Below are 20,471 nucleotides of genomic sequence, written 5' to 3'. Positions count from 1 at the left end.
TTAATTTGAATTTTAAATCAGATTAATTTCTTGGTCAGCTAGAGCATTTTGGGTAAACTTTATAGAAAGAGAACATGTTAGTGCCCCTTCCAAAACTTTTCTGTCTGAGAACCTCTTCTGTTGCCTTTGATAGTTTGGCTGGGGACGACAGAGACATTGCACAAGGAGGACATAGGGGGCATAATCCTGAACAACTTTTAAAGTTTTGTCATCGACTGCCCCCTTTAGGCAAGTTCCATGATGTATGTGATTCTCAGAGAATAAAATGTCCTATGACCAATCAAAATCATCAAACACAGCCCCAATTTAGTAATTAAGAACTTCCCATCCTAAGTCATACTCTAATTTCAAACTACACCCTGGCCTAGCAGAAGCCTGCTGTGGACTGATGGCTTCTCAGGGATGGAGCCTGTACTCTCCAGTCTGTCCTTCCCTACTTGGCTTTTCTTTTCCTCCCTCACCTTCTTATTGTGGTTTCTGACCCTGCTACTATAAAAGGTGAGAGAAGGGAGAAAAGGAAGGGCGATAAGACCTTTCTTCCTTGACTGGTACTACTGTAAGATGGCTTTGTGCTGAGTGAGCCTGGCAGATGTTTAAAACTGTCTCTTAGGGTTCCGTCTTGGGGGATCCTAATGGAGATATTTGACTTAACTTGCCATGACAGATGGTAGATTTTTCATCAGACTGACTCTTCTTCTCTTTGGCCCCTGGTTTCCCAATGTTCTGCTCCGTAGAGTCTCTCTTTTGGGTACCATCATTCCCTAGTACCCCTAGGGAATGCCTTCTGGGTAGGCTTCAAAATGACTTCATCCTGGCTTTCTCATGTGTCTAGCCTTCTTCTGATCTATGCTCAAAGTCAGGTTTTTGAGCAATTCCCAACATAACAGCAATTTCTCTTGCTCCACTGTCAAAGCAACTAAACAGCCTCTCCCTTATCCTCCCAGGGGAGTTAGACACAATCCACTGCATCCTCCTCAAGTACAGGTGCCACAACTCTTCTGACTTGAGGTCAAGAGCAAAACATCTTAGTGTGGATGGGGTAGGGGCTTACAGCACTCTTTTCTCTTCTCCTCTTAAATTTTTCCTAACCTTTAACAGCCTAGCCCTTTTATGCCCTAATTGTGTACGAACTGTAGTTCTTGACCATTTAGTTTAAAATGTCTGCATTGTGACTGCTCTCTCACAACTCACTTTGGTATAGGATATAAATAATCGTAGCCTCTTTACTGTAATTTCCATTTTCACGTACATTACAGAGTGTAAAACTCTTGGTTCATAATTTCTTTACCACAAATTCTCTGGATAATCTGGTCACCCTGTTGTCTAGATGCTGGTAGATTTTTTTTTTTCTTTTGATCTTTGAAATCTAAGAATTTTACCAGCATATGTCCAAGTGTTAGGTTTTTTTTTTTCATTTATTTTCTGGTTTTTCATGTACCTCTTTGATTTGTAGACTCAGTAAGTTTCCCTACCTCCTAGTCATTTCTTTATTTTTTTCCTCATTCTCTTCTCCTTGTAATTCTTTTCACAATTATGTTAGATGTCCTAGATCAGCTTTGTGTCTTCAGTCTTATTCCTCCAATCATTCTAGATTTATACTTTTCCTCTAAAATATGGGAAAATTGCATGTTTCTATCTTCCATTTCCTGACTTTATTTTTGTGGTATTTAAAATCCTGCTGACTGCCTTCATTATAACAGTTTCCTTTCTCTTTTTTGGTAGATCTTTGTAGCTGTAATCCCTATTTCCATAAATACAATGAAATACATATCCCTTTGAAGGGAAGTTTCAGTTTTTTCCTGTTCACTGCAGTAACAGTTTCCTAGGAAGGTGTTTGTACTGATGCTTTGGTGCAAGCACCTTCTTTAGGACTGTGGTATTTTATTCCATGTCTTGTAACCTTTGGTCACACTCAGTAAGAACTATGCTTGTACAAATGGGAGTTGAGATGGGTTCCAATGAAGATTGTGTAGGTTTTTTCCAGAAGATAAGATGATTCAGGAATTGACAATGCAAGAAGGAAGGGAAAAGTTTAAATTTACTCAGCTTCAGTTGATTCATTTGTAGATTAATAGAACAGAGAGAAGACCAGTACATCACAATGGGGAGTGTTGCCCTTGTGTGCTGAGAGATTGTGTGTTCGTTGTGAGGCCAGGAGTTAGTTGGAGTTGTGTGTGTGTGCTTCTCTGTGCAGAGTGTGATTTCATTACACATGTGCGATTCTGTGTTGCTGCATGCTCCCAGCTTGGTGTGATGTCTAGCACTTGGTGTATTTCTTGGAATCACTGGTTCGGATCCACATGTGCTATCTGACTGCCTCCTTTTAATGGGAGGCTGTTGGATTTTTACTGAAGTGTTTTCTCACAGACCAGAAAAGCTATTCCCTCACATATAGGGATTCAGCTGGGCTACCTTCAATCTGGTCAGTTCCAGACCGTTCCTAGTAGAAGTTCCTTCAAGTTACTGGTGTATGGGGACTTGGATTCTTCCTTGGTTTGCAGTTTCATTGCAGTATTTCCTCTCTTATTATATTTTTATTAGTTTTTCCAAAAGGAAATCAACAGGGTGGAGATAGGAGGAAAGAGGAGAGAGTTAGATGCCCGTGTTCAAGTTGCCATCTAGGTCCAAAGTGTCACACAAGATTTAAGGAACCTGCAAAGTGTAAGCTTATCATCTGGATTAGTGGTCTCTAGATTTTTTATTCAATATCTCCACCAGTAAAAAAAAAATGTTACTCTTTCCTACCTCCTTTCTTTCCTCATCTGTATATATTCATATACAATGTATATTGTTTGATGTATGTATTATATATATTTTATATATAATTAATATATACTTTATGTGTGCATATATGTATAAATAAAACAAATTAGATTTTAAGATATGTTTACTTAGAAGTTTTATAATATTCTTCCAGAAACCTCTGCAGTAAGGGTACTTCATTTTAGAGACCACTAATCTGGGTCTTATTGTGATTCTCATTCATTTAGTAAATATTTGAGCACCTAATATGGCCAGCACTGTATTTAGAAAAGCATGACACCTACACAGCCATTTTATAGGCATTTCACAATTCAAAAGGAATGTCGATGACTTTGAATTTCAACATTAAATTTATTGTTCCACTTTTCCAAACTCTTTTCAATGTGATTTTATGGATTTTAAAAAATAAGGTGTTGTAATCTACATTTATTTATTCCAAAAGGTAATTTGCTTTGACATATCTTTGACATATGTGCCAACAGCTCTGTATTCCCATTTGGGGTAAATATCTACTGTGCACACAGCACTGGATTTTGGTGACACAGCCTGTCCTTTAGGAGCACGTACGGTCATGTGCTTCACAGTGAAATTTCTCTCAGCGACTAACTGTACATATGATGGTGGTCCTCTAAGATTATTATGTAGCTTTGGTGTGTAACAGGCTATACCATCTAGATTTGTGTAATTACATTCTGTGATATTCACGCAACGATGAAATCACCTAAAGAGCATTTTCAGAATGTATCCCAGGTGTTAAGCAACCTATGACTATAGTTATAGACTAAATAATGACAGAAAATGTAAAATTAAAATTCTGATAAATGCTATGAAGGAGAAATGGTAACACAGGACTTTAACTAGAGTCAGGGACGTCAAGATAGCTTAATTGTGGAAGTAGCTATTGAACTGAGATCGAAAGCAATTATAGGTCTTTGCTGAGTGAACAGATGAGAAAGGGCATGGGCTGGAGCGGGCTGTCCAGAGAGTCTTGGCTGAGGGAACAGCACTTGCAGAGAACTCCTGGCTAAGGGAACACTGCAGGTCAGAAGAATGGAAATGAGCCCTCTGGGGCTGGAGGGCACAGTAATAGGCAGCATTATGCAGGATAAGGTTGCTAATGGGAGGAGGGGATAGTTGACACAGGCCATTCTAAGCCATTTGACAGTTCAGAGCATTGTCCTAAGGAATGTTCTGTGCAAGGCAGGTTTGGGATGATATGGTCATACCTGTAGTTTGGAAAGATCACAGGGGCATTTTCAAATATTTTGTCATTTGTGAACTAGAAAAAGGGAAAATCACATAAAGTTTTTGAAGAGACAAAGAAATATCGTTTTGTCATCTTTCTTTTTTTTTTTAAAGCCAGTATAAATATAATTTTGGAGTATGTCAGCACTCTGAGTAACCACTTTCATCCCTGTCTTCTATACCTTTATATCCTGCATAGTACTGATTTTCAAGCTTGACTGTACATAAGGATTGTCTGAGGAATAATATAAAAGAATATTTTAAAAAGCATAGAACTCTGAACCCCACCCTAGAGCTGTTGGCTCATAATTTCTAGAAATGAGACCCTATAATCTATACTAAACATCACAAAACCCTCCTGAGTGACTCTAGTGCTTCTAAGCTGGTGCCGGTCCCCAAACAGGTGTTAGGGGATTATTGCCATTCCCCAGTTAGGGGAATAGGCATTCCCCATTCTTTTCACACCAACAAGCAGTGAATACGCATTTTGTGACTTGGTGGTACAAATATCCATATATTTTCTTTATCACAGGTGGATGGCACAAACCTTCAGGGTTTTACCAATCAACAAGCAGTGGAGGTGTTGCGACACACAGGACAGACTGTGCACCTGACGCTGATGAGGAGAGGAACGAAGCAGGAAGCCGAGCTCACGTCACGGGAGGATGTCACAAAGGACGCGATTTTGTCTCCTGTTAATGCCAGTTTAAGCAAAGGTAATGCTGGGTTAATCTGGTTTCCAGTTAGATTCTTACATCATTTAGATTTTTTTCTAATTCTGAAATTATTTAAGAATGGTTTTTACCCTTCCCTATTCATTATGAATTAATAATAAAAGTAAAAATGTGAAGATAAACAAAAAGGAAATTGAAGAAAGTTGGGATTAACTGGAAGAAGCTATGTGTCCATTAACAATAGAAAGGTTTCAAATAAAGCAGATTTCTTTCTACCCTATTCGTTTGGTCACTATTTCTCAGTCAGAAACATACGCAGTCATTTACCTTTCTCTCTGCCTTCTTTTTGGGTGTCATTGGTATGCCATGTTTTCTCTTTAGGAGGGCCCAGTTCTGCCTGGATTATTTGTGTGAGCCCCTTGATTTCTCTAAATGCCCAGCCTTTCCTCGAAAGAATGGACTTTAATTCCACATTTAGAAATTCCCAAGTTGTTTGTCATTCATAAGCTGTTTGTACATGAGTCTCTCACAATACAGAAATCCCCATGGACCTCACTGGTGTAAGGGTTTATTGGTCAGGCTGTTGGCCTTAAAATGCTGTTTCATTTCTCAAACCATTGACGGTTCTGGTATTCCTGCCATATACTACTTTTTGCAGTACTAGGAGACAAGGAAGCAACTCTCAGGAGAAATTTATTACTTCTTTGTCCCATTAACAGGAGAACTTTCCTTTAAGGACATATGATTATAGAAGAGTTTACCTACTAACAACAAACTCTCATCTAGGGGTTCAAATAAGTGCACTGGAGTTAGAAGAATTCAAGTGCTTGATTATTTTAAAGACATAATTAGTAATTCTTATCTTTAAGAAAATTATGAAAAAGAAGAAGATCCTCTATCGTTGAGGAGAAATACCAACATATTACCAATTGAAGAAGAAGGTAAACATCTGGAGCCAGGTGATTATGTTCTTTCTTTCTTTTTTTTTTGGAGAAATGATTCTTATAAATGTGATTAAGCCTCTATGGATACATTGTAAATTACCAAAAAATATCTTTCAAAAAGATGCTTGTAAATCCTTATTTATAGATGTGATTAATTGCTCTAGTAGATTAGAATAGTTCATTTGTATCTGACATATTTTCTTGCTGAGTCAGTCTTTTCTTTCTTTTACGTTTTTTAACCAAAAGGTTTTAGGGCTCAATCAGTTACATACGTGGTTTTATTTCAGTCCCCTTGTTTCTGTACACCCACATGTCTCGAGCTTATTGAGAAAGCAATGATAAAATTGTCAAGTATTTTTAAAATAAACACAAGAGAATCTTTAAAGCATAAGCTCTTAAGAATGAAACTATTCAATTTTGGGAGGCTTTTTCTTCTCAATTTTTCCAGAGTTCTAAATTTTAATATTGGGAAGTTTGTTTGGAAAGGAATTGTACAGAGAAATTATTAAACTTTTCTGAGATCTTTCACAATAAACCTAGAATCCATTCAGCTGTTTAAAATTTTTTCGATCAGCATTGTTTTAATATATAATTATGCAGAATGTTACTGCCTTCTTGTTCGGCTGGGGGCTGTGTGCCTCCCTTACCTGTCGGAGAGCTATAGGTATTTTGGTAACTTAAATCCACTGAATAATGGATTGATCTTCCTTCATGCAAATTCTGCCCTTTACTAAATAATTATATTGAAGCTTTGTAGTTCTTTAAAATATCTACTCCTTCATTATTAAAGTTTTTTTCCTGGTGCTGACGTACTTTTATTATTTTAAAGGAATATTTGTGTTTGATATTTCATATTCCAGGAGTGAGATATCTAGGATTCACAGGTGTTAATTGCATTCTTCCATTTTTACACTAAGTGAAGACATTATTTAGGATAAAGTGATTATCAAGAGTAGCAGGAAAGGATAAAAATATTTCAAAGCATGAAACTTGAGATAGTAAGTGGGGTTGGGTGTGAGGGATCATCTTGAAGGCTCAGACCATCCATTTTGCTTTGGTGAATGTGCGTCTGTGTGTGGGAGAATGGGTGGGAGAGGCTCGAGACTTAGAATCAGGAGTCCCAACTTCTTTTTCTAACGAAATAAACAGGAAAAACTTGTAAATGATTCTGATGCATCTGCACTAGTGTCGGTCATCAGAGAGGGGATAAGATCTCTCTGCCTCTTCCATAGAAATTTGACTGACTGTGAGTCTGGACAAATCATTTGACTTCTCAGTAGGCTCAGAAGACTGGACTTGATGAGTTTCTAAATATGTCTGAAATCTAGTATTGGGGTGGTTGGGAGAGGGGGAGAACAAGGGTTGTGTGACTGTAGGTTGGTTGTATGAATACAAATTTCAGACTGCTTTTATCAGCAGCTTACAGATTCCCCACTTTCTCCATTCAAACTCCCACCTTACTTGGATCAGTGCCCATCTCTGTAAACACAACAGAATGAGAGAAAGGGACTATGGGAGGAGGTAGGACTCTGAGCTGACCCTCCTCTTTCTCGCCTCATCAGGTTGGAAGTTTTCCTGTAATCGGTGTTCACCCCTGTGTAGTTAATCCCTCTCTGGACTGAATCTAATTTGGAAGAGAAAACACTTATTTTAGGGGGCTAGTTTCCAAATTTTTTTTAAATTATAGCTTATTGTTTCCAATTTCTCAAGGAGAATTATATTATTAAATTTAATTAAATTATTAAAATATGTAGGGAAATAATAACTCGTGTATTGGGTGAAGACTCAGACTTAGTATAGCAGACAGGTTCTGATCACAGTGTCCCTGGTACAGAATGTTAAGATACGGAGATTTTTGCAGTTTGTCACTAACTTAGTTGTGTTGACCATTTCAGGGTATCCGTTGCTGTCAGCTGAGAGAGAGGAAATAGAAGATGCACAACAACAGGAAGCTGCCCTGCTGGCAAAGTGGCAAAGGATTATGGGAATTAATTATGAAATAGTGGTAGGTTAGCTTACGCTCCCTAACTGGTAACTGTATTTGAGCAGGAAGTTCATGGCAATAATAAAGATGACCATCATGAAGAGTCCTAGAGAAGTAGCAAATGCCCAGGACTTTTTTCTGAAGACCTAAATGTGTTGATTCAGGTATTAAAAAATTAAGATTGGAAAAAGTTGGATAGTAACCGAGGAACTGAAATAAATGGGTTGGAAGTTTTAGAACTCATAATTCATCAATATTTTACTGTTCCTGGCAATAGTCTATATTATATAGACACAAGGAAGGGTTTTTCTGATTCTTAAACCTGGGATTTATAGAAAGAATTGAAATACAATGACAGAATTTCCTTAAAAGGGAAATCATCATGACCTATGGACAAAATTGTAAAAGGATTTTTTCTCACTCTCTCTATCACTCTTATGCATTTACTTTCCCTAAGAGGTTTCATTCTGTATGCTTTTTTCATATCACTTATGCCGTAGTGAATGTTTTGTTTATGAACAGTTTGCATACCTAGTATAGAATTGAATTTAGGATCTGCTATCCTAAAAAGAAAATTAACAAAAGTGACACAAATTATCAATCCTTAGATGTGTCAGTTGGCAAATCTCAGGGATTTCAAAAGGAAAAATAAAATACTTGGTTAGGTGAGAAATTTTCATATTGCTTACAATATTCTAGTAACTCTAGAAGAGAGAAGCAACAACAGATGTCATATAATAATAGTAGCTAGCTTTTATTGAGCACTTTGTGCCAAGCAGTATTCTTAGTGTTTCATTTAATCCTCATGACCATGATCTTTTTTTTGAGCCCTCAAAATGATTAACAGTCAAATTAAGAAGTGAGTAAGTACAGCTGTTGTTACCATGTTAAATTGAGTCAAGGAAAAGTATAATAAAGTCCAGCTTGACTGTGGTTAGTTTACCATGAAAAGAAAGGTGGAGGATTCCGTCTGTGGGGCAGCGTTAACATGGCTGGCATGCTTAACTGAGAGTGCACTTCTTCAGGTGGTAACTGAATAGTGAAGGGAACCTTTTGACGGGCCACTTTGTCACAAAGGTCAGTCCTGAGACTGAACTTTTTACTACCCTTTGTGTATATCATCTCTTGGTGGCACCCCCCAAGTCATCTGTCAAGGGCAGAAATCTGTTGTAAGAAAGAAAAAAACAAGCTGTTTATTGCCCTCATCAAACAAAAGTAAATAAGACATAGATCTGACTTTAAGTTGTGTGTGATGTAGTTATACAGCATAAATGTAATCATAGGAGTGGTGGTGTAGCAGAGAGCATTGATGGGCGTCATCAGTGAGGACCTGGAGGACTGCTCAGAGGAAGTGAGAGCCAGAGTGTTAAGAAGTGAGAAGGATTTTATTTAGCATTAGATTTCAAAGTTGGGTGATGTAGCTTCTGATAATGACCCTGCATATACTATCATCAAGATTGGAAAGAGATCTTTTTTAATTAAACCGTGTTTTTCTCAGTCCCTCTATCCCTCAGTTTCCTTAGCTGTCAATAAGGTGGATGAACTAGATCATCTTTAGTCTACCTTCTGATTTTAACATTCTGATGATTGGATGCTTTGTGAAAATTTCTTAAGGTTCTTCATTATTTAGTGTAACAGTAGGAAATAGGAAGTTCATTCTCCTGTTTTAAGCTTTGATTCACTTTTAAAGACCAGTGTTGTCCCTAGATACAGCATAAGGTCAGGAGTGTGGGCTCTGTGTTCAGACTGCTTAGGTTCAAAGCTCTTTTCTAGCTATGTGACTCCGGTTAAGGTAACCTCTCCAAATCTCATTTCCCTAATTTGGGAAACAAGGAGGGAAAGTGTACCTATTTATGAGAAGCATGACATAAGCTATGGAATGGGGTTAGACAGTCCCGGGCACCTAGTAAGTGCTAACTGTGCTGTTGTTTGAGCTCAGGCGTGTGATTTTATCTGTGGTAGTTCTGACTACCCTCCGTCTGTTATCAGCATCCGTAGGTGCCGAAGAATGCCTTGGGTGCTTGCAGCTGGCTGCTTCCTTTTGGTTAGTGTTGGTTCATGAAACCAATGGATCTCAATACTCCCTCAAAGACAAAGCTTTGTATCTTTGTAATAAGCTTTTTTGAAGCTTCTGTGAGAAAGTTGACCTTTTTGGATAAACATAAAACGTATAAATGGGAAGAAAAAAACAAATGAAAGAATATTAGAGTTGTGACCATGTTTCTCCTTTCAGGTGGCCCATGTGAGCAAGTTCAGTGAGAACAGTGGGTTGGGGATAAGTCTGGAAGCAACAGTGGGACATCATTTTATCCGATCTGTTCTACCAGAAGGTCCTGTTGGCCACAGTGGGAAGCTTTTCAGTGGAGATGAGCTATTGGAAGTAAGGAGCTATGCCATTTTCCCTCCTTAACTAAAGTTCTGAAAAGGCTGTGGGAGGCTTCATGTGGTGAATAAGTAAGTTCTTATTTTAAATTTCCTCTCCCAAGGGTACTTGAGAGAGAGAGACAAATAAAAGCAGAAATTTCAAATCTGTATGTATATAGATCTTCAGACCTAATTCCATGTTGAGGAGGCTTTTTTTTTTGTCCAGAGAACTATAAAAACTTTATTTAAGAATTATAAAACATTTATTTGATTTTTAGAATAGGTAATACATTCACGTGTTTCAAAATCACAAAGAATGCAAAGATATGCAGTGACGAGTCTCTTTCCTGTCCCAGTCCACACAGTTCTCTCACCTTTAAGTGGGTAACTACTGTTATATTTGGTTCTCTGCAACCTTCCAGATGTTTTAATGACTAAATAAGAAAATTTGAATATATTCTTCTCCCTCACATGTAAAAACATGCTAGCGTACGATCTGTGCCATTTTCCATTTTGATTTCTTCACTTAATGATATAAAATGTCAATTTTTAAAATAACCTGCTTTTCCCTTCATCCTTTGGAAATGTTCTTATTAATTCTCCCTTCCAAACTACTACACTGGCGTGTGAAACATGGATGAGAGCTAGTGATTTTTCTGTGAGTGCTCTAGAAGGTCCAGTTCCAAAAGAGCTCTAAACTTTCACGTAAATTGTTTCAGAGTCCTACTACAGCTCTGACTCTAGTTCTGAGCACAGCAGAACTACGGTAATCACCAGAGTCAAATTTATATTTAATAAAAAATTGTTTTCAAAAGAGTATTTGTGTTATGAAATGTTCCTTCTTAGATGACTTATCTTTTTGGACAGGTGAATGGCATAACTTTGCTTGGGGAAAATCACCAAGATGTGGTGAATATTTTAAAAGAACTGCCTATAGAAGTGACAATGGTGTGCTGTCGTCGAACTGTGCCACCCACCACCCAGTCCGAATTGGATAGCCTGGACTTATGTGATATTGAACTAATAGAAAAGGTATCAGATTTGTGCATTTGAGACTAATCTGAATATATAATGGAAAGGCTAGATGACGTTTACAATTGTTTTAAAGGCTTTTTTCTTTTGTTTGATACCTGACTTCCTCACTTAGGCCACGTTTTAGGACAGAGCTTGGAGTCACACAGACCTGGGTTTGCATCAGCCTTGGCACTCACTAGCTCTGTGACCTTGGGCGAGTCACTTCATCTTTCTGAATCGCAGTTTTCTCTTCTGCAAAATGTGAGTCATGATGTCTGTCTCAGAGGGTTGCTCTGTAGGTTAAATAAGGTCATGTAATGATAATAGATATTATTGTACACTATGTGCTTGTGTGATTTCACAATATCCCTCTGAAATAGACACTCATTGTCCCCATTTACAGAAGAGAAAATTTAAGTATGTAAATAGTGAGTATATAGGACATATGTGGTAAAAGATACTTTTGTGTAATGTACCCAGCTTAGTGCCTGGCACACACTTATTGCTCAGTGAGTGGCTAAAATATGAATGGACGCATCATTTGTGTGTGTATAGGTCTTATTTTCACACTATATATACTTTGAAAATGTCAGAAATTTGAGCTCACAATACTGCATGTCAGGTGATACTCTGTGACATCCAGAAACTCCCATTTTCCTGTTTGCTTATTCTTTTCTATTCAGATCAAAATATCATGAAATAGAGCTTGTCAGCTTCTCTGAGGACTCTTAAGAGATCTCAAAAGTTAAGATTTGGACTTCACGTAATTTGCAGTCTAATCAAATTTCATTTAAGGTGTAATGAGAGATGATGTTAGAATTTTATTTACATTATACTGAAGGCATCAGTACAATGGAATAATTTTGAAAACTTGGAAGAATAAAGTGCATAGTTTAATATTTGCCTGGATGATTAGAATAGGGTAGAATAAGAATGATAATTCCAAATTATATAGAACTCAAAGTCTAGCACCATTCATATCCATACGTATTTTTCGGTGGTATAAACAGAATCATTAGAAAAAAGCAGGTGGACATATTTGCATCTATGGTGGAATGTTCAGTAATTGATAAAAAGCAGAGGTAGTATACAAAGTAGAATTTCATCATCAAAAAACTCGTCTTTCCTGGGGCCAGCCCCCATGGCCTAGTGGCTAAGTTTGGCATGCTCCACTTTGGTGACCTGGGTTCACTTCCCAGGTGCAGACCTACACCCCTGCTCAATGGCCATGCTGTGGCAGTGACCCACATACAAAATGGAGGAAGACTGGCACAGATGTTAGCTCAGGGAGAATCTTCCTCAAGCAAAAAGTGGAAGATTGGCAACAGATGTTAGATGTTCTGTGAGATGGGTAACTGTGAAGCTTGGGTCAAGAATATTGCTCAAGGCAACACAGATAAGAAATCATAAAGGCAGTCTGCAGACCAGGCCAGTCTGACTTCAAATCTCGTCTTGCTACTGTGCATGTTAATCGACTAATGAAATAATCAGGTGCACAAGTCAGTCATACAGCCTTTTAGAAGCTTGTGTGTATAGAATATAGAACTTTTACATATTGTCATTTCCTCTTTAATTTTTCTTAAATATTGTAAGAATTGTTTTTCTTTACTATCAAAATAGCTTTATATTTTTTTCTGACTACAGAGGTGATTCAGACATTGATGAAAAAATGAAAATCACCTACAATCATGCTGCTAAGATGCAACCATTGTATATTTTTATAAGAGATCTTTGAACCATGCATTTTTATTGTCTGTTACAAGTTAGGTATTTTTTCCTTTTTAACAACTTTCAATAATTACTTCCTTAATTCATGAAGATTTCATGGTTAGCTGTTGCTATTCTTATATGTCAGTATTTTGTTCTGGACAGATGCTGGGCACCTCCCTTTTCCTTGTAGTGTTGCTGTATGTATCTGCTAATCTAGTGCCTCTGAAATAAGAGCTGTCTGGTCTGTTATCCAGCCTCATGTAGATCTAGGTGAGTTCATCGGGTCCTCAGAGACAGAGGATCCTGTGTTGGCGATGACTGATGTGGGTCAGAATGCGGAGGAGGTACAAGGACCTTTGGCCATGTGGGAGACTGATGTTCAGTACATCGAGCTGGAGAAAGGGAGCAAAGGACTTGGTTTTAGCATTTTAGATTATCAGGTAAATATATCCTACTTTTAGCAATTTTTTAAAAAAAGATGATATATACTAAAGGTATATTGTTGATATCAGAAAAAGCAGATAATATTTTAGAGTCATCAAAGACATTGTCTTGTTTCTAGTAAATTTTTCAAAGTAGTAATTTATGTGATTCATTGATTATCATAAAGGATTTCTTTTAACATTGAATATGTCGACCCCTTTTATATTTCAGCTCTTGGAAATGTGAAGAACATGTAGAATACATTTTAGGAATATTATGGAAATATTAAGGTTTTTTTTTTGTCACCTGGGGAATATGTCTAAATTATTTTTATTTCCATGCTCTTAATTGACAGTTCATATTTTAATGGTAAGACAGAAAGTATTAGATATCAATCTCTTTTGTATGAAGTTAATGATAGAGTTCTAATTGAGTATATTATAAATTCTAGTATTCCTGTCATTTGACTAAATGACCAAATTTATGAGTAAGCTTCAGTCGGTCCGGTGTGGGCTGCATCCTTACCCTGCATTGTGTTCTGTGCTGGGTAAGAGAGGAGATGCTACAGCCTGCCTGATAGAGCACAAGCTCTTGCTTCTCATCAATTAATACTGAACCAGAAACCATCTCCAGTGACTCCCGGGAGTTGTGTTCTCCACAGGGCCTGATTCTGGAGCCTTTTGCTAATACTAAGGTTGCCGTGTTTCTGAAAACACTGCATCACTAAATACTGTATGGTCTCTTTCTGCATTTCTTCACTTGAAAAAGTCAGGCCCTCCCTTCAGGACACTGACGTCTACTGATGTTCCACCGCAGTAACATCCTGTTTAACAACTGCTGCTGTTAGTAATTCATATATCTGAGATTTAGCCTCAAATGATAGTTATAAAATGGAACAATTTATCAAATTAAACTTACAATTTTAGAGTTATCAGTACAATATGAGGTCTACTCAGGAACAATGGAAAGTGAGGGTGCCATTGTTTAGGGTGAGCTCTTCCTAAACTCTTTAAAATGGAGACAGCCTTTACCCAGATAATTCATTGGAAGTGTTATATGAAAATTTTTGTAAGACATTTGAAACAATTACCCATCCATTGCAATTCAAAGTGGACACCACCGTGTAAAAACATTTTTCAGTGTGAAAAGGAGCTGCCTTCTCTTTCCTTTTCTGTCGTCAGGATCCAGTTGATCCAGCGAGCACTGTGATTGTAATTCGTTCTTTGGTGCCTGGTGGCATTGCTGAAAAGGATGGACGGCTTCTTCCTGGAGATCGACTCATGTTCGTCAATGATGTTACCTTGGAAAACAGCAGTCTCGAAGAGGCTGTGCAGGCTCTAAAGGGCGCACCATCAGGAACAGTGAGAATAGGAGTTGCCAAGCCTTTACCCGTAAGAGTTCGGATTTTATTCATTTCTTATTATATTTTCAAACAAAATGATTCTTAGGCTTACTTTTAGCTTCAGATGTCATGACTTTTGGTACTTTTCATGAACATGTTTGTTGGCTCCATGAGTGTAAAGATTTAACTTTGAGTAATATTCTTTAAAAGAATAAAGGAAAGAAAGCCAGAAAGTTCAGAAATAAATTCATAACTTACTGCTTTGTGGCTCACTTTTGAGTTTTTTTTAATGCAATAATAAAGTCATGATGAATATAGAATCAAATATTCTCAAAGAAATATGCTTTAAAATATACCAGTATAGTGGAGTATTGGAGAAATTAATAGCATTAACAGCTGACAGTGGACTCTTTAGTCATAGTGGAATAAAGTAAAACCTCTGTCAGAGTGACTTACGGTCCTGTATTCTGTTGACCCCAGCACATCTGTTGTCTAATTACCACAGAGCAAGAAATTGAACTTTCCGAAGTAGGTTCATCCTCCGGGGAGGGAATAGCCCTTGTGTCATTAATTACTGCAATATTAAAAACAGCTAATGAATTCATGCTACATAATGTCAATGTTTATTATATATAGTGATTGCAACATAGCACTTATCACTGAATTGCAATTAAATATTGGAGACATTCTCAATATTTGTGGGGGTTTTTTTCAGTGTATAAATATATTTTTAAGTGAAAGGGTGAATATTCCTTCTCTTAAGAAAACACAAACACATAGATATGTTTGCATAACCATCAAATAAAGATTTGTTGACAAACACATAGATATATTTGCATAACCATCACATAAAGATTTGTTGACTTTGTGAAAGAAATTGTTCAAATAGTAAGCTTTGTTAATATATTTAAAATGTTAATTAAATTTTTTGTGCTTCACTTTTTATTACACAAAGAATTTTGATAACCTATGAAAATGTATTTATGAAAACAGAAAGAAAGGGAAGGAGAGAGGGAAGGAAGAGGGAAGAATCTGTTAATCCAACCTGAAATCAAACTGGGATTGTAGAAATCCGAACGAACGATCAATACAAAGGAGCATGTAAAAATGAAAATAGGCCGTTATGGGACTCTGCATATTTATTATGATGGAGCGTACTTTCAGTTCTGGTCTTTCTGTTAGACAACGAAAAATAGCAAACGAGCCAATATATGTTTTTACTCCTTTTGAGGAGAAACCATACCAGTTATTCAGAAGCAGTCTTTTATTTTTCCTATCTAGTTCCAAAATAAATTTCTTTCATGACAGTAGTTGATATTTCCAATTCAATATATGATGAATATCTCTTTTACGTGAAGTGAGGTTTACTTTTAAACTAATAATGTGTAAGAAAAGAAGAGAAACAGTTTTTCTCTAAAATACTTGTGCATGTATTGCTGATACAGGGTGATAGAGGCAAGACAATCTAAATATTTTAGCCTATTTTATCTGAGATTGGAATGAAAATGTTAGGTTTTCTGTCATTGCGATCAAGGTTACCGTGTGATAGCTCAGCACTGCAATGTAGGTAGATTGTGTACATGGAGAGCTGATGGTTTTTTTTAAGCCATGCTAAATTAAGGGACTTCATTGTAAGATTCACTAACAGTCCTTGTCAAGTAAATTATATTCTTTAAAATAATATTCTAGTAAGAGATGACAGAGAAGTTGATCCTTCTTTTTAATGTTTGGTTTTTCTGTGACTTCTTTTATGTCTTAACACCTAAAAGTTGCCGTATTTCTATATTAAGAAGTCATTGTTTTGCCAGAGTATTTGGCAGACAAAAATGACCAGAAGATTACTACAATATAAAAAAAATTGTTGATTTTGTTAATCTTTTGTAAGAAGAATGAAAAAATTAGAAGAAAGGGATTCTCATCTAACAGATGATACTGGTATTAAAACAAATTTCTTTGTTGTGTCTTAAATAAAAATGTTGAATATGAATATTATCGTATTTCATGCTCATGATTCTATGTGAAAGTCAAATGTTACCTTTTGAAAACTTGCCCATTTTTTCCCTCTCTCCCTTACTTTTCCTTCCCTCCTGTACCCCCTCCCTGTCTTTCCCTCTTTCCTGGTCTCTTTCTTTTTCTTGACCTCACCCTCAAACGCTGAGCTTCATTCTCCCTGCAGCTTTCACCAGAAGAAGGTTATGCTTCTGCTAAGGAGGATTCCTTTCTCTACCCGCCACACTCCTGCACGGAGGAAGGGCTGGCTGACAAAGCCCTCTTCAGGGCTGACTTGGCTCTGGTTAGTGGCCACGACCTATCAAGCTTTCTTTAAAAAATCTTATGTGTCTTATTGTTGCCTTTCAAAATATTCTGAAGTCTTATTCTTTGTTCATTATGTTTTGGAAAACTAAACATTTTCTGTTCAACTCCAATAATTCTCACAGTTCAAAACAGGAAGAAAAGCAAACCATAATATATGTGACAACTATTTGTTGGTTTGTGGGGGAAATCCAGTTAGCAGTGCATTATGTCTGTGTCATACCAAAAGTTGTTGGAGCACTTGTTTACTCTAATTGTATAACCGGGTATCGCCAGGCATTCTTTAACTGTTTTCAGTACTCAATCATAAATCATTGTTTTGGCTGCCTTTTAATGAGGTAACAGGTCTGTTTTTTCCATTAGTTGTTAATAGTGTGAAAGTCATATAAATTGGTTTGGTTATTGATGAAGAACACAAAAGCTTCCAGAATAGGCAAAATCCATGTTTTCTATGAATACATATATGTACACATCACTGATTTACTAGAAAATTTTAAATTAAAATTATATTTTTGCTTGATCTATATGAAATCATTCATTGGAATAAATGTGTTTAGGGACCACCGGAGGCCACTTTTGATGAATAAATACATGATTCCTGCTCTTAAGAACCTTATTGTCTGGTATAGGGGACAATGCTATGTCAATAATTAAAGCATAAATACCAGACATAAATATACACATGACATTTATGCAATATGACAAATTGTGCATCCTATTCCAGTGCTCCTGCCATTAAAGCCAGGTTCATAACCTAACTTTCTGGGGGGAAAACATTGTCCAATGTAAATAGAAAGGAATATACTCGCTTTTTAAGTACTTGTTTAGTGTTTTCGATTAAAGAGAGGTTTAAAACCTGTGAAATTTCTCCATTATGTATTTATAACTGTGTACATCTTTCTTTAAACCAGAGTATGAATTATTTCTTTGATTTTGATAATTGTAATTTTGTGGGAGACAGTTCTTCATATTTTTGAATTGTCAGCTCCTGAAATAGTTCTTTGGAAAGTTTTGATGTATATTATAATAAATGCAATAATTTCTTATTATAATACTTAGCATTCCAGGTGACATTTAGCCCTATTCTCCACGGGCATTATGTTAACACTTGAAGACTTGATAGTTTAGAATGCTATGAACTGCATACAGTACTATGGTATAAATGTGTTAAATGGTACCCAGCTATAGCAAATGCTTTTTGAAATGCTGCAGGACACAAATATATTATTGTCCCCAGACGTGTCTCAAAAAACAATTTTTTTCTCTAGAGTTTACATGACTTTCTTAATGCTAATCACAAAAAAGATTAATCCCACTTTTCTCTGAGCTCAGCATCTTATGGTAACAGGTATCCTGGGTCTGTTGCTCGACCAGCAATTCAGTCTTGTATTGGTCACTCAGCTTCTCTGGGTCCTAGTGTTTTTCTCTCTACGATAATTAGATGACTTGATTTATTAGAATCTCTCTTAAGATTCTAAGGCATCAACAATAGATATGCAAATTGTTCTGAGATGCTCTTCTTTAGTGTTACTTAAAACAAATATTTTTCTGTTGTTATCCATGACACAAGGCTTAGTTAATACTATCTAGACAACAAATGGTAAGTATTTACTGTTTAGATTATTGTACATGAGGGGTACATTTGTAAAGGGTGAACTTCCACATAGTTACTCACTAGTGAATTTGAACATGTATTTAAAATATATCATTAGAGAAAGGTTCACTTTGAAATTGGTCACCTATATTCTTATCATGTTTTTGCAAGAATGTGACCTAGGATAATGTTATAATGCTTCTGACTTCTCTTGGCTAAACATGTAAGTTGAAATCACAAAGAAATAGAACACAGAGGATTTTGCCATCAAGACAGAAAATACTGGTAATCAGAGAGGGGTAGTATTTATGTCAGTTCTACCTATGCTAAGGTGTAACTGAGTGCATTGTAAGAAGAGCTTCAAACTCTCATGACTTAGTTCCTTCCCTTGGTTCTGCCACAGAAGGTAGTAATAGGATTTTTAGATAATATGTGGTGAAATTCTCTACCTTACTCTATGTAGTTTTCCAACAGCAGAAGTTTATAACTTATGGCTTCACCATAACCAGATCGTAATTAGGTCCTCTGTTTGATAGTATAATTTCAGCATGAAATCACTGATATTCTTTCTGATTTTTGATGATCACCATCAAGTTCTGGACCTGCCACTTGAATGGTTTTCAAATTTAGTTAAAGATAATGTAGATAAAATACATTATTTTAGTGAATTTTACTAATAGGTAATCGCCTGGCTGCCTTGTTGAATAATAGTTTATTTTAATTAAATAGGGAAAATGATGACCTCATTCATTTTATTATAAAATTCTAGGAGTTTGGCAGGTGCTTTTAAAAAATAATATGGACTGGAAAAAAGTAAACGTTTACCTTAATTTATGGAGTAGAACTATTTAAAGTTAGAATTGATCCAGGCCCTTTGTTACTCATTACCAATAGCCCTTTTATTGATGGGGTAAAATAACCTTCCCTGCCAGCGCTCTCTGCTGTGGGTGAGCAGCTCGTCTTTGTTCTGTTGCCTTAGTCAGTCTCTGATGTGGTGAAGAGGGTTGAAGAGGTCATGTGGAAAATAGAGTAGACGAACGATACTAGTATGCCTTTTAGCCTCGAGACTTTGCCATATATGTAATTGAACAGAATTCCCCACTGAGCTTAACTGTTTTTATTCCTAGGTGGATACCAATGATGCTGACTTAGCAGACGAGTCTACCTTTGAGTCTCAGTACTCCCCTGATAATGACAGTATCTACTCCACTCAAGCCTCTATTTTATCTCTACATGGCAGTGCTTGTAGTGATGGCCTGAACTATGGATCCTCCCTTCCGTCTTCTCCTCCCAAGGTACAAAGAAAATGTCATTTTATTTACGGGAGAACCTTGCATGTGATTGTCCAGAGGTCAGTGTTTGTGGGGAGCTGTGGGAGTAGCATGTGAGAGGCATATGTTTCTCCAGTCATGGAGTCATCATCAGATTAAAGTGCAGTTTCGTTTAGGACGTGTTGACTGGGTAACTCTTAGACTCCCAGGGACTGTTTAGATCTAGGGTCCCTGATACAGAATGATGGACACAGGGTTCAAAGCTTTGATCAGGATTTCCATGTTAGAAAGAAAAATTTTAATGAACTGTATTTCCCAAATTGTGTTTTTAGCTGTGTCTACTTTGGAAAAATTACAAGTATAAGTTTATTTACTTAATGGTTTTTATTTTCTTAATAGTTTTAAAACTGACTTTTATGCAAAGTTGGATAGTAAAATATTTTTTGCATTAATATTTACTAGCTAAGTTAAACTTAATGCTGTCATATGTTTTTATGTAAAATGGTGCCAAGGAATACTTTACGTAAAAATCACAAGGAATGGAAGGGTATGTTTATGTCACTGCATATGAATGAAGAATTAGTTGTTATTTGACATAGGTGTGCCGTCTATATTTTATAAGTAGATTATTGATGTAAATACCCCACTATGTTCATTTTCTTGGTGATATACTCTATAATGTTTAATATGTAATATTTTAAAACCTATCCAGTCTTTTGGGTGTGAAGTGGTATCTTACTATTTTAACTTGGAGTTCCTGATTACTAGTGAGGTTGAATACTCTTTCATATATTGACCATTTGGTTTTTATTTCCATCACTGGCCTCTTT

General features: G+C 36.5%; 1 protein-coding gene across 16 annotated transcripts in view; it reads left to right on the top strand.

Moving 5' to 3' along the window:
• The window catches only part of MPDZ (multiple PDZ domain crumbs cell polarity complex component), a 155,044-nt gene that overhangs the window by 62,769 nt on the left and 71,804 nt on the right, over nt 1-20,471 (top strand). For 8 of the 16 annotated variants that reach the window (XM_023627360.2, XM_023627358.2, XM_023627355.2 and 5 more), the window contains 9 exons: nt 4,541-4,724; nt 5,552-5,641; nt 7,522-7,631; nt 9,844-9,990; nt 10,842-11,006; nt 12,953-13,138; nt 14,303-14,512; nt 16,640-16,756; nt 19,498-19,665. In XM_023627360.2, coding sequence (XP_023483128.2) covers nt 4,541-4,724; nt 5,552-5,641; nt 7,522-7,631; nt 9,844-9,990; nt 10,842-11,006; nt 12,953-13,138; nt 14,303-14,512; nt 16,640-16,756; nt 19,498-19,665 — 1,377 coding nt within the window. The remainder of the gene's footprint in view (nt 1-4,540; nt 4,725-5,551; nt 5,642-7,521; nt 7,632-9,843; nt 9,991-10,841; nt 11,007-12,952; nt 13,139-14,302; nt 14,513-16,639; nt 16,757-19,497; nt 19,666-20,471) is intronic. The other 8 variants (XM_070248691.1, XM_070248688.1, XM_023627359.2 and 5 more) reach the window with 1 other exon arrangement.

This window comes from Equus caballus, chromosome 23 (assembly GCF_041296265.1).
Source record: "Equus caballus isolate H_3958 breed thoroughbred chromosome 23, TB-T2T, whole genome shotgun sequence".
Classification (NCBI taxonomy): Eukaryota; Metazoa; Chordata; class Mammalia; order Perissodactyla; family Equidae; genus Equus; species Equus caballus.
This window is presented reverse-complemented; position numbering and strand designations above follow the sequence as displayed.